Raw genomic sequence first — 14,394 nt, 5'->3', positions numbered from 1 at the left:
TGAGGAACCGCCAAACTGCCTTCCACAGTGGTTGCACCATTTGACATTCCCACCAACAGTGGATAAGTGTGCCCCTTTCTCTGCATCCTCTCCAGCACTTGTCATTTTCTGTTTTGTTGATAATGGCCATTCTGGTGGGTGTGAGATGATATCTCATTGTGGTTTTGATTTGCATTTCTCTAATGGCCAGGGACATTGAGCATCTCTTCATGTGCCTTTTGGCCATTTGTATTTCCTCTTCTGATAGGTGTCTGTTTAAGTCTTTTTCCCATTTTGTAATTGGGTTGGCTGTCTTTTTGTTGTTGAGATGAACAATCTCTTTATAAATTCTGGATACTAGACCTTTGTCTGATATATCATTTCCAAATATTGTCTCCCATTGTGAAGGCTGTCTTTCTACTTTCTTGATGAAGTTCTTTGATGCACAAAAGTGTTTAATTTTGAGGAGCTCCCATTTATTTATTTCCTTCTTCAGTGTTCTTGCTTTAGGTTTAAGGTCCATAAAACCGCCTCCAGTTGTAAGATCCATAAGATATCTCCCAACATTTTCCTCTATCTGTTTTATGGTCTTAGACCTAATGTTTGGATCTTTGATCCATTTTGAGTTAACTTTTGTATAGGGTGTGAGAGATGGGTCTTCTTTCATTCTTTTGCATATGGATATCCAGTTCTCTAGGCACCATTTATTGAAGAGACTGTTCTGTCCCAGGTGAGTTGGCTTGACTGCCTTATCAAAGATCAAATGTCCATAGATGAGAGGGTCTATATCTGAGCACTCTATTCGATTCCATTGGTCGATATATCTATCTTTATGCCAATACCATGCTGTTTTGACCACTGTGGCTTCATAATATGCCTTAAAGTCAGGCAGCGCGAGACCTCCAGCTTCGTTTTTTTTCCTCAAGATGCTTTTAGCAATTCGGGGCACCCTGCCCTTCCAGATAAATTTGCTTATTGGTTTTCCTATTTCTGAAAAATAAGTTGTTGGGATTTTGATTGGTATTGCATTGAATCTGTAAATCAATTTAGGTAGGATTGACATCTTAACTATATTCAGTCTTCCAATCCATGAACACGGTATGCCCTTCCATCTATTTAGGTCTTCTGTGATTTCTTTTAGCAGTTTTTTGTAGTTTTCTTTATATAGGTTTTTTGTCTCTTTAGTTAAATTTATTCCTAGGTATTTTATTCTTTTAGTTGCAATTGTAAATGGGATTCGTTTCTTGATTTCCCCCTCAGTTTGTTCATTACTAGTGTATAGAAATGCTACAGATTTTTGAATGTTGATCTTGTAACCTGCTACTTTGCTGTACTCATTTATTAGCTCTAGTAGTTTTGTTGTGGATTTTTCCGGGTTTTCGACGTATAGTATCATATCGTCTGCAAACAGTGATAGTTTTACTTCTTCCTTTCCAATTTTGATGCCTTGTATTTCTTTTTCTTGTCTAATTGCTCTGGCTAGAACCTCCAACACAATGTTGAATAATAGTGGTGATAGTGGACATCCTTGTCTTGTTCCTGATCTTAGGGGGAAAGTTTTCAATTTATCCCCATTGAGGATGATATTAGCTGTGGGTTTTTCATATATTCCCTCTATCATTTTAAGGAAGTTCCCTTGTATTCCTATCTTTTGAAGTGTTTTCAACAGGAAAGGATGTTGAATCTTGTCAAATGCCTTCTCTGCATCAATTGAGATGATCATGTGGTTTTTCTGCTTTGATTTGTTGATATGGTGTATTACATTAATTGATTTTCTTATGTTGAACCATCCTTGCATACCTGGGATGAATCCTACTTGGTCATGATGTATAATTCTTTTAATGTGTTGTTGGATACGATTTGCTAAAATTTTGTTGAGGATTTTTGCATCTGTATTCATTAGAGAGATTGGTCTGTAGTTTTCTTTTTTTGTAATATCTTTGCCTGGTTTTGGTATGAGGGTGATGTTGGCTTCATAGAATGAATTAGGCAGTTTTCCCTCCACTTCAATTTTTTTGAAGAGTTTGAGGAGAATTGGTACTAATTCTTTCTGGAATGTTTGGTAGAATTCACATGTGAAGCCATCTGGTCCTGGACTTTTCTTTTTAGGAAGCTTTTGAATGACTAATTCAATTTCTTTACTTGTGATTGGTTTGTTGAGGTCATCTATGTCTTCTTGAGTCAAAGTTGGTTGTTCATGTCTTTCCAGGAACCCGTCCATTTCATCTAAATTGTTGTATTTATTAGCGTAAAGTTGTTCATAGTATCCTGTTATTACCTCCTTTATTTCTGTGAGGTCAGTAGTTATGTCTCCTCTTCCATTTCTGATCTTATTTATTTGCATCCTCTCTCTTCTTCTTTTTGTCAATCTTGATAGGGGCCCATCAATCTTATTGATTTTCTCATAGAACCAACTTCTGGTCTTATTGATTTTCTCTACTGTTTTCATATTTTCAATTTCATTTATTTCTGCTCTGATCTTTGTTATTTCTTTCCTTTTGCTTGCTTTGGGATTAGTTTGCTGTTCTTTCTCCAGTTCTTCCAATTGAACAGTTAATTTCTGCATTTTTGCCTTTTCTTCTTTTCTGATATAGGCATTTAGGGCAATAAATTTCCCTCTTAGCACTGCCTTTGCTGCATCCCATAAGTTTTGATATGTTGTGTTTTCATTTTCATTTGCCTCGAGGTATTTACTAATTTCTCTTGCAATTTCTTCTTTGACCCACTGGTTGTTTAAGAGTGTGTTGTTGAGCCTCCAGGTATTTGTGAATTTTCTGGCATTCCGCCTATTATTGATTTCCAACTTCATTCCTTTATGATCCGAGAAAGTGTTGTGTATGATTTCTATCTTTTTAAATTTGTTAAGACTTGCTTTGTGACCCAGCATATGGTCTATCTTTGAGAATGATCCATGAGCACTTGAGAAAAAGGTGTATCCTGCTGTTGTGGGATGTAATGTCCTATAAACGTCTGTTAAGTCTAGCTCCTTTATAGTAATATTCAGATTCTCTATTTCTTTATTGATCCTCTGTCTAGATGTTCTGTCCATTGATGAGAGTGGGGAATTGAAGTCTCCAACTATTATGGTATTTGTGTCTATTTCCCTTTTCAGTGTTTGCAGTGTATTCCTCACGTATTTTGGGGCATTCTGGTTCGGTGCATAAATATTTATGATTGTTATGTCTTCTTGTTTAATTGTTCCTTTTATTAGTAGATAGTGTCCTTCTTTGTCTCTTTTAACTGTTTTACATTTCAAGTCTAATTTGTTGGATATTAGTATAGCCACTCCTGCTCTTTTCTGGTTGTTATTTGCATGAAATATCTTTTCCCAACCTCTCACTTTCAACCTATATTTATCTTTGGGTCTAAGATGTGTTTCCTGTAGACAGCATATAGAAGGATCCTGTTTTTTAATCCATTCTGCCAATCTGTGTCTTTTGATTGGGGAATTCAGTCCATTAACATTTAGTGTTATTACTGTTTGGATAATATTTTCCTCTGCCATTTTGCCTTTTGTATTATATATATCATATCTGACTTTCCTTCTTTCTACACTCTTCTCCATACCTCTCTCTTCTGTCTTTTTGTTTCTGACTCTAGAGCTCCCTTTAGTATTTCTTGCAGAGCTGGTCTCTTGGTCACAAATTCTCTCAGTGACTTTTTGTCTGAGAATGTTTTAATTTCTCCCTCATTTTTGAAGGACAATTTTGCGGATATAGGAGCCTTGGTTGGCAGTTTTTCTCTTTTAGTAATTTAAATATATCATCCCACTGTCTTCTAGCCTCCATGGTTTCTGCTGAGAAATCTACACATAGTCTTATTGGGTTTCCCTTGTATGTGATGGATTGTTTTTCTCTTGCTGCTTTCAAGATCCTCTCTTTCTCTTTGACCTCTGACATTCTAACTAGTAAGTGTCTTGGAGAACGCCTCTTTGGGTCTATTCTCTTTGGGGTGCGCTGCACTTCTTGGATCTGTAATTTTAGGTCTTTCATAAGGGTTGGGAAATTTTCAGTGAAAATTTCTTCCATTAGTTTTTCTCCTCCTTTTCCCTTCTCTTCTCCTTCTGGGACACCCACAACACGTATATTTGTGCGGTTCATATTGTCCTTGAGTTCCCTGATACCCTGTTCAAATTTTTCCATTCTTTTCCCGATAGTTTCTGTTTTTTTGGAATTCAGATGTTCCATCCTCCAAATCACTAATTCTACCTTCTGTCTCTTTGAATCTATCATTGTAGGTATCCATTGTTTTTTCTATCTTTTCTACTTTGTCCTTCACTTCCATAAGTTCTGTGATTTGTTTTTTCAGTTTTTCTATTTCTTCTTTATGTTCAGCCCATGTCTTCTTCATGTCCTCCCTCAATTTATCGATTTCGTTTTTGAAGAGGTTTTCCATTTCTGTTCGTATATTTAGCATTAGTTGTCTCAGCTCCTGTATCTCATTTGAACTATTGGTTTGTTCCTTTGACTGGGCCATATTTTCAATTATTTGAGCGTGATCCGTTATCTTCTGTTGGCGTCTGCACATTTAGACAGATTTCCCTGGGTATTGGATCCAAAAGTTTGGAAGATTTTTCTGTGAATTCTCTGGGTTCTGTTTTTCTTATCCTGCCCAGTAGGTGGCGCTCGTGGCACACGTTTGTCTGCGGGTCCCACCAGTAAAAAGTGCTGTGGGACCTTAAACTTTGGAAAACTCTCGCCGTCCGGGGGGGTTCGCTAGCCGAAGCGGCTTGAGCTGGCCCGGGGTCCAAACGCAGGGAGGGTTGCTGGTCGCCGCAGCCCGGGAAAGAGCCCGTCCGAATTTCCTAGTCGGCCCTGGGCGACAAGCGTGGCGGGAGGGCGCCAGCGGCAGCGGCCCGCCCGAGAGAGTGCACGTTCCCCGGGAGTCACGGGTTTGGAAGTGGCCTCCCCCACCCGTCACCGTTCTCCGCGGCCTGGGGCTTTCCGATCCAATTCTCTCAGTGGTCCGGGGGGCTGCGCGTGGTGTGGGCACCAGCCGCCTTGGTTTCAGGGGACCGCCTCTCCAATTCTCCCAGCCGGCCCAGGAAGGGGGAAGGGAGTAACTCCGGCCGCTTCCCGCCCCGCCCGGTGAGGCCCGCACGCCTCGGCGTTCTCACCCGAGCTGCTTCTCTCAGCCAGCCAGCCGTTCCAGGATGGGGTACGCTGTCTTTTTTATCTCTGTTGTGGCTTTGGGCACTTTCTGTATCGTTTCTACTCCCCTAGTAGCTGTCCTGGGGAAGAAACTAAGATCCGCGCGTCTTACTAAGCCGCCATCTTCCAGGAAGTTCCTCTCTTGCTCTTTTTGTCCCTCTTCTTCATCCCATCCATGTTGGTTCTCATGGATTAGGTTTGAATTAGCCATCTGAAACTTACAAACTTCTTTGGAGCTCACCACAGTATTGATCTTCTTTTTCCCATCTGTAGCTCTTAACAGACACTTGTTGTCAGAGGGCTCAAAGCTCTCTACAGTACCTTTCCTTGGAATGGATTTAGTTTGACCATCATACTTCTTTAGGGTGATGAACATGCTGCCTGACAACCAGCACTTCTGGAAGAGCCTGGTCAGCTCTATCAGGAACAAAAGGAAGAGGAGGAGGAGCAGAGGAGGAGGCTGCACTTGTGCCTCCTATTGGTTGTTTAAGAGTAAATGATTTAATTTCCACATGTTAATTTCCTATTTCTCCCTCTGTTACTGATTTCTAATTTTATTCCACTGTAGTTGTATAAAAGACATGGTATGATTTCAATATTTTAGAATTTATTGAGACTTGTTTTGTGACCTAATGAATGGACTATCCTGGAGAAAGATCCAGGGACACCAGAGAACAATGTGTATTCTACTATTGTTGGATGAAGTGTTCTACATATGTCTTGTAGGTTTTAGTTAGTTTAGAGTGTCATTCAAGTCTTCTATTTCCTTATTGAGCTTCTCTTTAGATATTCTAGTCATTATTGAAAGTGATTGTGCTGGTTTGAAAAGGTTTATGTACACTAGAAAAGCCATGCTTAATCCCTGAACTGTCTGTTCCTTAAGTTTGTATCCACTTAGTGATAAAACAATGATTTTTTTTGAAAGCCTGGAGTTATTCAAAACAAATAAAAGCTAAAAGTAGTTTTCACTGTCTTTACAAATTGGCTCTGCCATGGTCCATGATCACCTTCAAAACTTAGGGCTCCTATAAAGAAGATTAACCTGAGGCATATGTGAAGTTCAGTGTTCTTTCTAATTTATTTGAGCTTGATTGGAGTTGGGGAGTGTGCTTGCTTTTTCCTGGGACTGTGCTTGCGAGTGGCTTTAGGAATTTTCCTGTTTACACTTCACAGGATTCAAGTATAGGCCCCCTCTATTCCCTCTGAAATAGACTTAGACTCCCCCCAGGGTTCTCCTCTGTGTGATTTACTGCAGTTAATCCTTTGCCTTAGGCTACTTCAACTTAATTGTTTCTCATTCTGCCCCAGCTGTCACCTATTGCTTTCTGACTTCAGGACAAATTCTATGAGGGCAAACCCAAGACAACTTCCCAGGCCTAATCCCTTAGACTTCCACCTGATAGATTGTCACTGATGTACATGTACCCCATAGGCACACAGGGTCACTCTGCTTCCTCTGGAACAAGATCAGGGACTCTCAGTGAGAGCACAAATTGGCTCTACCTTCTATTGTGGCGTGGGTTGGGCAGGGGTCAGCACATGTGCCAGGAGCTTCTTCTACGGCTTTTGAAGCTACAGTTTCTTCTTTTAGCACTTAAGCAGTTAATGCAGGCCTTTAAATATTTTTCATAGTTATGAGGATGGTTACAGTCTTTAAGATTTCTCTGTTGCTTTTCCCCAAGGGAAGTTAGAACAGTGACCTCCCTCAGAGTCAGTTGCCAGCAATCTGAAGTAGCTGATCAAAAGAAGTGATCAGTGATCAAACCACACACTGCTGGAATTTGGGAGACTAAGTCTTTATGTCCCATCCTGGCCCCAGCAATCTGCCCCAAGAACCTGTGCTGCAGTCCCCATGTTGTTTTGGTGGAAAGACTGATTCTGGAGCTTCCTACTCCACTCTCTTTTCCCACATGCTTTCTTATGAGAAGAGAAGGAGGCTGGGCATCCCTCTATGGCTCTTAGCCACCCCTCTTACAATCTGACTCCAAGCCTCTTCAGTGAAGGGATGTCAATCCCAAGCACATCCCTTCTATAGCATGGTGTGACTATTTGCTCCATGACTTTCTTTAAGTGAGTAAATCTGTTTCATAGCTACTGAACTTGAGAACCAGCCACTGAAGCTAAGCAAAGCGTTTGAAGCCATTTGCTTATGGACTTTCTTGGCATAACTATGGGTTAAACCATTTCTGTTGAGTCTCCACCCTCCCTGTCATCAGAGTTGCAAATCTTCTTTGTCTCCCTACTGTGTCCTCCAGGACTATCAATTTTTCTACTGTAATACTTCACATTTTACTCATCCATCCCACCTTACTTCTACCTCTTCCAGTGCAATTTTGTTGGGATTCAGCTTTAATCTTACCTCCTCATATTTGTACAATAATTTAAAGTGTGCATTGTACTTTTTCATGTGCCAGGCATTTGAGTGTTGACTTACTACCATACATTAGCCTCCTTCCTAGGTCAGTACCAACAGTACACTCACATCCCTTTGGGAATTTTTTTAATCAAACATTCTCAGCAATGCATAGTTGGGTTTAATGCTATCCCCAGTTGTTGGGTAGGAAGCATGAAAAGTTTGTATTAGGAAGCACATCCCATCCCACTCACTGTCACAATGACTGGTTCTTGACTAGTTATGTAATCTTACCATAGTGAATAATAAGGATTGGTTTCCAAGAATGAAAATCCATTTTCTTCAGGACAATAGGTACATTTCCCACTGGAAACAGATTAGAGAGAATGTATCCCTAAGTTTTGTTGGCAGCCTACTGCTGCCAAGAAAGGAGAGCTTCCTTGAGAATGGAACCTAGTATAAGAAAGATGAAAAGTTTGGGGAATGACTTCCAGGCTTTCCACAAAGTAACTTCTATCTGCTTGCCTCAGCCTGTTTCCCACCATTGAGCAAACTGTCAATGCAGTCAAGTCAGATCATCTGTCCAGATCAGACTCCCTTTGCTCAGACCCTAATTCCTTCCACTTCTTTTCCACTCTGTCTGTTTACTAATATTCAGCCTCTGCTTTTGTTTCTTAATGGGAAAGGTCATGATGGAATTGTGTCTCTTGTGTGAAAAGGTGTTTATTCCCTAAAGAAACCTGAAGGAGTACCACTCCAATTGTGGGCAACTGTACTTTCTTACTCCATATGGGAAAGTCTGTATTAACTGAGTGTAGTTCTCCAGAGAAGGATTCTCCCAGGGCATACAAGTCAATGCCAATACTGCTATAAAATCAGTGCATTGAATCACTGAGTTGTGTTTATGAAAATGTTTTTTAACTAAAGAGGTGAAACATCTGATTAAATGGGGTAACAATCAAAGAAACAGTCAATAGGTAAGGAACTGAAGGTGCTACTTGTAAACCTATTAGTGAGTTTACCATTTATGATTCTTTTCACTGATAATTGGAGATGATTATGAAATGATAACCCCGTGGTCAGGATCAAAGAAATAGCTGGCATATCTATATTTCATATTCAGATAAAAGTTTCAGCAATGATTAGTTAGAGCTATACGCATTTTGCTTACAATAATCATCAATTAATAGAGGTTTGTAGCTGGAGGGGGGAGAAATGTCAGAGATAATAAGGTTATTCATGTAGAAAGATGAAATGTAGAAGAGGGAGTGATTTGCCCGAAATCATACAGAATGTTAATGCTAGAACCAAAAGTAAAGGTCAGTGAATTAGCCAAGACAGCATTAGGGTATTTCATGTTAAAGAGAAAAGAAGGAGCATTTTAGTTCATTTGTTTTCAAAATCTCACTCATGAAGGCAGTAATTTGGATTTGTTTCTAACTTTGTTTTACCAGCACCCTAAAGATAGTCTATTTTTAATAGGATAACTGACTTTTTTTAGTTTTAAACATTTGGTTTTATACATTTGGAGCTAAATATATACTTTTTTTTCTATTAGCAATGATACTTAAATTTTTTTTCCTACAGAGTCCATTTTACTAATTTTAGGAGACTTTTGACATCTAAAATATAGCTACTGAAGGCATTATGACTGTTGTCATCTCAGGAATAATTCTACTTTCCTTTTATTCTTTGCTAATGTCCTAATGATTTGAACTGAAGACGACATTATAAGTCTTCAACTTGATGTGTCCTTTGGGCCTCCTGGCTTCCTAAAGTCCTGCAGTGAAATTCTGCTTGCTTTCAAAGCATCACATAAGGCCAGCAGGTTTTCAATTAGGTGCCATCAACCAACTCTTGGCTTGAGCAAGTCAGCCTTTGTCCTTATGTCTTCCTTCCTCCACCTAATGAACCTTCTACCCATAACTCCTGTAATTATGGCTGTTCACCTTTTCTTCCCATTCAGAAGTAATCTTTCCCTCATTCAAATGTCTAAAGTACTTGTTACCGCTTTGGTTTCCCTTAAATGCCAGGCTGAGAAATAGGCACTTTGTTCTATGTGTAAGGAGAGCCCTTGAATGTAGGAGGGAAGATGAGGTTCTTCTTGCAGAAGTGTGAGGTACAGATGGGAAGAGAAAGTGCAAATCAGGGAGAAGCTAGCTAGAAAATCGTTTAATTAAGGTGAAGGGGAGGAAAAGGGGCAGTGGCCTGGGGTGGACTTGTGAGGCCAGAGGCATTCCAAATTTTAAGATCTGTGGGTTCTGGCTATAAATAGGATGCTACAGAAAAGGGGGAATTGACCTGAGTGACTTGAAGGGAGAAGGAAATTGCCTTGCCCAGAGAAAGGACTATAGGAAGAGCAGCTGTTGAGAAAGGAGGTGCCCTTCCCAAAGAGGGGCTTACAGGAAGAATAGCTGGGGAGAAGGGAGGTACCCTTTCCAAAGAGGGGCCTGTAGTAAGAGCAGCTGGGCGAAGGGAGGCACCCTGCTCAGAGAAGGGCCTGCAGGAAAGACAGATAGATTGGGAGGAAGATGGTCAACTCTGCCAGTGATGGGCTTGCCCGGAGTGATTCAGAAGAATAATTGCTTTCTTAGTACCTGTCCACCATTATTCTATCCTCCCTCCAGTATGATCCTCAAATGCATGGGGGGACAGCTCTGAAGCTTGCAGTTTCCTATGATAAATCAGAAAAACACCAGTGTCAGAGCCAGAAGGGATGTTGAAGGTTATTTTGATGTTTCTAACCATAGAGATGGTGGAGGTAGAAGCAGAGGCTTATCTTAGAGATGGTGGCAGAGTTGGGACTGGAACCATATCTCTGACTACCTCCCAATCTGGTAGTATTTTCAATCCCACCTAGGGCCTCAAACTTTTACAAAAACCAGGGATTAACTCTGAGCTCTCCGTAGTTTCTTATAATTTATTTATTTTTCTTTCATACACAGTATTACTTAAGGGTAGAATCTGTTTTTTTATTTTCAATTTTTTTCATTCAGTTCTTCATCCATTCAATAAATATTGGTTTAGCCTCTGTTATGTCATCTATTATCTGTTCTAGGCATTGGGAATACAGCACAGAACAGAATAAAGTCTCCTGGAGCTAACATTCTACAAGGAGGAGTTAGACAATAAGCATACAAACTCAAATAAATATGTATTAGTTCAAATGGTGATGAGTTTATGGTAAAATATAAATCAGGGAGGTGGGAGTTTGAGGGTTCTGTGGTAGGGGTGGAGGAAACCTAATGTGATGAGAGAAGACCTCTCTGTTGAGCTCACATGTATATCTGAGGGTACAGAGCCCCTTATGTGATAGAGCTCACTCAAGGTATATTAAATAAATAATGATTAAATGAACTCCCCGGCATGTGTGTGTGTGTGTAGAATGAGAAAGAGACTGAGAGAGAGACAGAGACAGAGAGACAGGCAAAGAAATGTTTAAACCACAAGATCAGAGTGAACAAAAATGGGACTTTCTATAGTTTTGAAAACACTTTGATACCATTATGGCCACAAGGAAGGGCCCTGGAAAACGTGTGCTTAAAATTTCCCACCTAAAAATTTCAGTAAAATTGGTCAGGTTCAGCCTGGCCAAAAATCGATATACCTGAAACCAATTCACTTATGTTCATCTAAGACAAGTATATTTAAAATCCAGTCTCTTCTGAGTGCTTCTGCATCTGTTTGGAAGTATTACTCATATTTTCATTTTTATCAAAGTAAATAAATTCATTTTGAACTTTATTTGGTATTTATAATAGTACTTATCAAAAATTTCTTTTAAAATTTTTATGGATATTTTTTCTATTTGCCTACATCAAAAACCTTTACTTTAAAATTGATATGACTAAAAAATTGAAAAAAGGAATGATGCATGTATCAATGTAATAAGCAATGCACTTTTAAGTAATAAAACATTTGTTTGTTTTAAGAATGGGCTTAATTTTCAACCTACATAACAAAACATTGCCAGAGAACAACTGCTGTTATTTTGTACTTTTCAGACAAGATTTCTGGGCCAAAATTCTTCACTTCTTCATTTGTATTTGAAAGATTCATTATCCAAGTTATTGGTTATTCTGCAAAATTGCCAACCTGAAGTTCTCTCAGGATGAGTCATCATTGTATCTTCAGCCAAAAATTCTTGCTATGAGTTCAGACTCAGAATCTCAGCTATTGGATTGTGATTTCATTATTTATATACTATGCCCATGAAAACAATATATTCTCCACAACTGAAATGAAAAGGCAAAATCAAAGCTCTGTTATTGAATTCATCCTCTTGGGCTTCTCTAACTTTCCTAAACTGCAAGAACACCTCTTTGGGTTTTTTTTGGTTATTTATCTGGTGACCTTGATGGGAAATGCCATCATTGTATTTATCATCTCCCTGGACCAGAGCCTTCACATCCCCATGTACCTGTTCCTCCAGAACTTATCTGTGGTGGACGTGAGTTTCAGTGCCGTCATTATGCCTAAGATGCTGGTGGTCCTCTCTACTGAGAAAACTACAATTTCTTTTGTGGGCTGCTTTGCACAGATGTATTTCATCCTCCTTTTTGGTGGGACTGAATGTTTTCTCCTGGGGGCTATGGCTTATGACCGATTTGCTGCAATCTGCCATCCTTTGAGTTACCCAATGATCATGAACAAGAGGTTTTTTATGAAATTAATACTGTTCTCATGGGTCTCAGGGATCATGGTGGCTACTGTGCAGACCACATGGGTATTTAGTTTTCCCTTTTGTGGCCCCAATGAAATTAATCATCTCTTTTGTGAGACTCCCCCAGTGCTAGAGCTTTCATGTGCAGATACTTTCTTGTTTGAAATCTATGCATTCACAGGCACCATTTTAATTGTTATGGTTCCTTTCTTATTGATACTTCTGTCCTACATTCGAGTTCTCTTTGCCATCCTGAAGATGCCATCAGCTACTGGGAGGCAAAAAGCCTTTTCCACTTGTGCTTCTCATCTCACATCTGTTACCCTCTTCTATGGCACAGCCAATATGACTTATTTACAACCCAAATCTGGCTACTCTCCAGAAAGCAAGAAACTGATGTCACTGGCTTACACCTTGCTAACACCTCTGCTGAATCCACTGATCTACAGCTTGAGAAACACTGAGATGAAAAGAGCTTTGAAGAAATTATGGCAAAGAAAAATGGTTTTACACTCAGTCTGAGTGTGTTGAGAAGCCTTGTGATATTTGATCACCTAACTGTACTCTATCAAATTTAATAAATGGTGGCTATTTCTTGGATGAGTATGTTTAATTTGCTGAGTTTTCCAAGGTTGATAATATATTAGGGGTATCTCTGTCTTCAATAATCAGGGGTTGCCATTTGTTTTTCATAGATACTTAATTCATGATAACATATGACATGACAGTTTGTTCATCAATTCTTTTATTATGGACAGGTTGTTACTAGATTGTTGTCATTGAGAAAATGCTTCAATAAATACCTAGTTACAGAAGTTGATATGTACTTCTGTACATATAGTTATGTTTCTGTATGATGCATTTCTCAAAGTGAGACTAATGGAATATAGAGTATGTGTGTTTTTAGATGTTAATAGCTATTGAAAAATTACTTTTCCAAATGATCATAAGTACTTCAGAGTGACTTGAAGTCCCACTCTTCTACACAAACTAGGTAGAGTCTCAAGAGTCGAATAAATAGAGAAGATGCATTTTTAACTTTTGGGGTGAAAATCTTCGATGACTGAATTAAAAAGTCTAGCTATTTATTAGGGGACCAAATTGGCTCTAGTTGATGGACTCACACAGACTGTCATCCAAAACTGGGTATTGTGTTAAATATTCACTGAAAATTGGTGACTAGAAAACAGCATAGGAACTGTCCTGAAATCTTAGTAGATAGTATTGCTGTAATTTTTACTTGTATACCACAGTTTGTGGACACTTTTTAAAATTTCCCTTTGTAGATCAAAGATGCCTCCAAACATTTGATAAGTAATGAAGTTTTCTTTTCTTTTACTTGTGGAAAACAAATGTGATTAACCAATTGTGCCTATTTCCTATTATTTTTGAGTCACAACACTATCTGTGCTGTGCTTTTCAACAATTAATACTTTTGCATCTTGCAAACATTTCATGCTTGCTTCCAATGACTATTCTTTTTAGGGAATAGAGACGAACTACTTTATTCAATCTACATCACATGATTTCCTACTGCCCGTAAATTCTGCTGTGGGATGATAATAATGAGATTAAAACTTTTTTTTCCCCCATCTGTAGCTATTGTTCAGTTGTGGGAAACTGTATCAGCCAAAAACGAGGAGTAAGAGCACAAAACTTGATTGCATTTTCAAAAATTAAATTTTATCAATGGGTTGAAACCAGTACGGCTAATATTTGAATGGTATATAATATTCTTTCTAGTGGAGTGTAACAAGACATTAAGAAATCCTTTGACTGGATTCTGTCTCTTGGTGTCCTAAAATTTCCATTATATTGTTCTTAGAAAAAAAAAATCATGTTGGAAAGCCTAAAATCCAAGTCAAACATACCTCTGCATTTAAGTTCTCATTCTTTATTGCATTTCTTCATTCAGATTCAGTCAAGTTTTTAACATTGACTGTTAAGTCATTGCCCCTTGGGATGCAAAATGACTGAAACGGTCTGTGCCCTTGAGGAATTCACATTTTATTGGAAGATCATTAGACTTTGGAGCATCCCTGAAGGCACAACCTTACCCATGTCTCTGTCCCTGGTGACAAATAGAAGATTGAACTGGCAAGGTTTGGTTGTATGTGTGATGAATGCAAGGCACATTGATTCTCCAGTTGGTAATAATTTGGTCACTAGTTAGCCAGTCCATATGGATCCAGTTTACTATTCTACTCTGAATAGCAGGAATTCTGACAATATCCGCTTTACTTTCATGC

At 39.0% G+C, this 14,394-nt stretch overlaps 1 protein-coding gene and 1 long non-coding RNA gene across 2 annotated transcripts in view; both read left to right on the top strand.

Annotated features, from left to right (window-relative positions):
- Positions 1-14,394, top strand: part of LOC143644639 (uncharacterized) — an 81,297-nt gene that overhangs the window by 23,104 nt on the left and 43,799 nt on the right. The window lies entirely within an intron of this gene.
- On the top strand, positions 11,723-12,667 carry LOC143643645 (olfactory receptor 10A3). Its single transcript, XM_077112248.1, has one exon. It carries the CDS (start codon positions 11,723-11,725, stop codon positions 12,665-12,667), a length of 945 nt encoding a protein of 314 aa, XP_076968363.1.

Source organism: Tamandua tetradactyla, chromosome 8 (assembly GCF_023851605.1).
Source record: "Tamandua tetradactyla isolate mTamTet1 chromosome 8, mTamTet1.pri, whole genome shotgun sequence".
Classification (NCBI taxonomy): domain Eukaryota; kingdom Metazoa; phylum Chordata; class Mammalia; order Pilosa; family Myrmecophagidae; genus Tamandua; species Tamandua tetradactyla.
The sequence above is the reverse complement of the archived record's forward strand: the minus strand, read 5'-3'. Positions and strand labels throughout refer to the sequence as shown.

Coding starts and splice junctions, on each gene's coding strand:
- LOC143643645 (XM_077112248.1), top strand. CDS start 11,723: ATGAAAAGGCAAAATCAAAGCTCTGTTATTGAATTCATCCTCTTGGGC.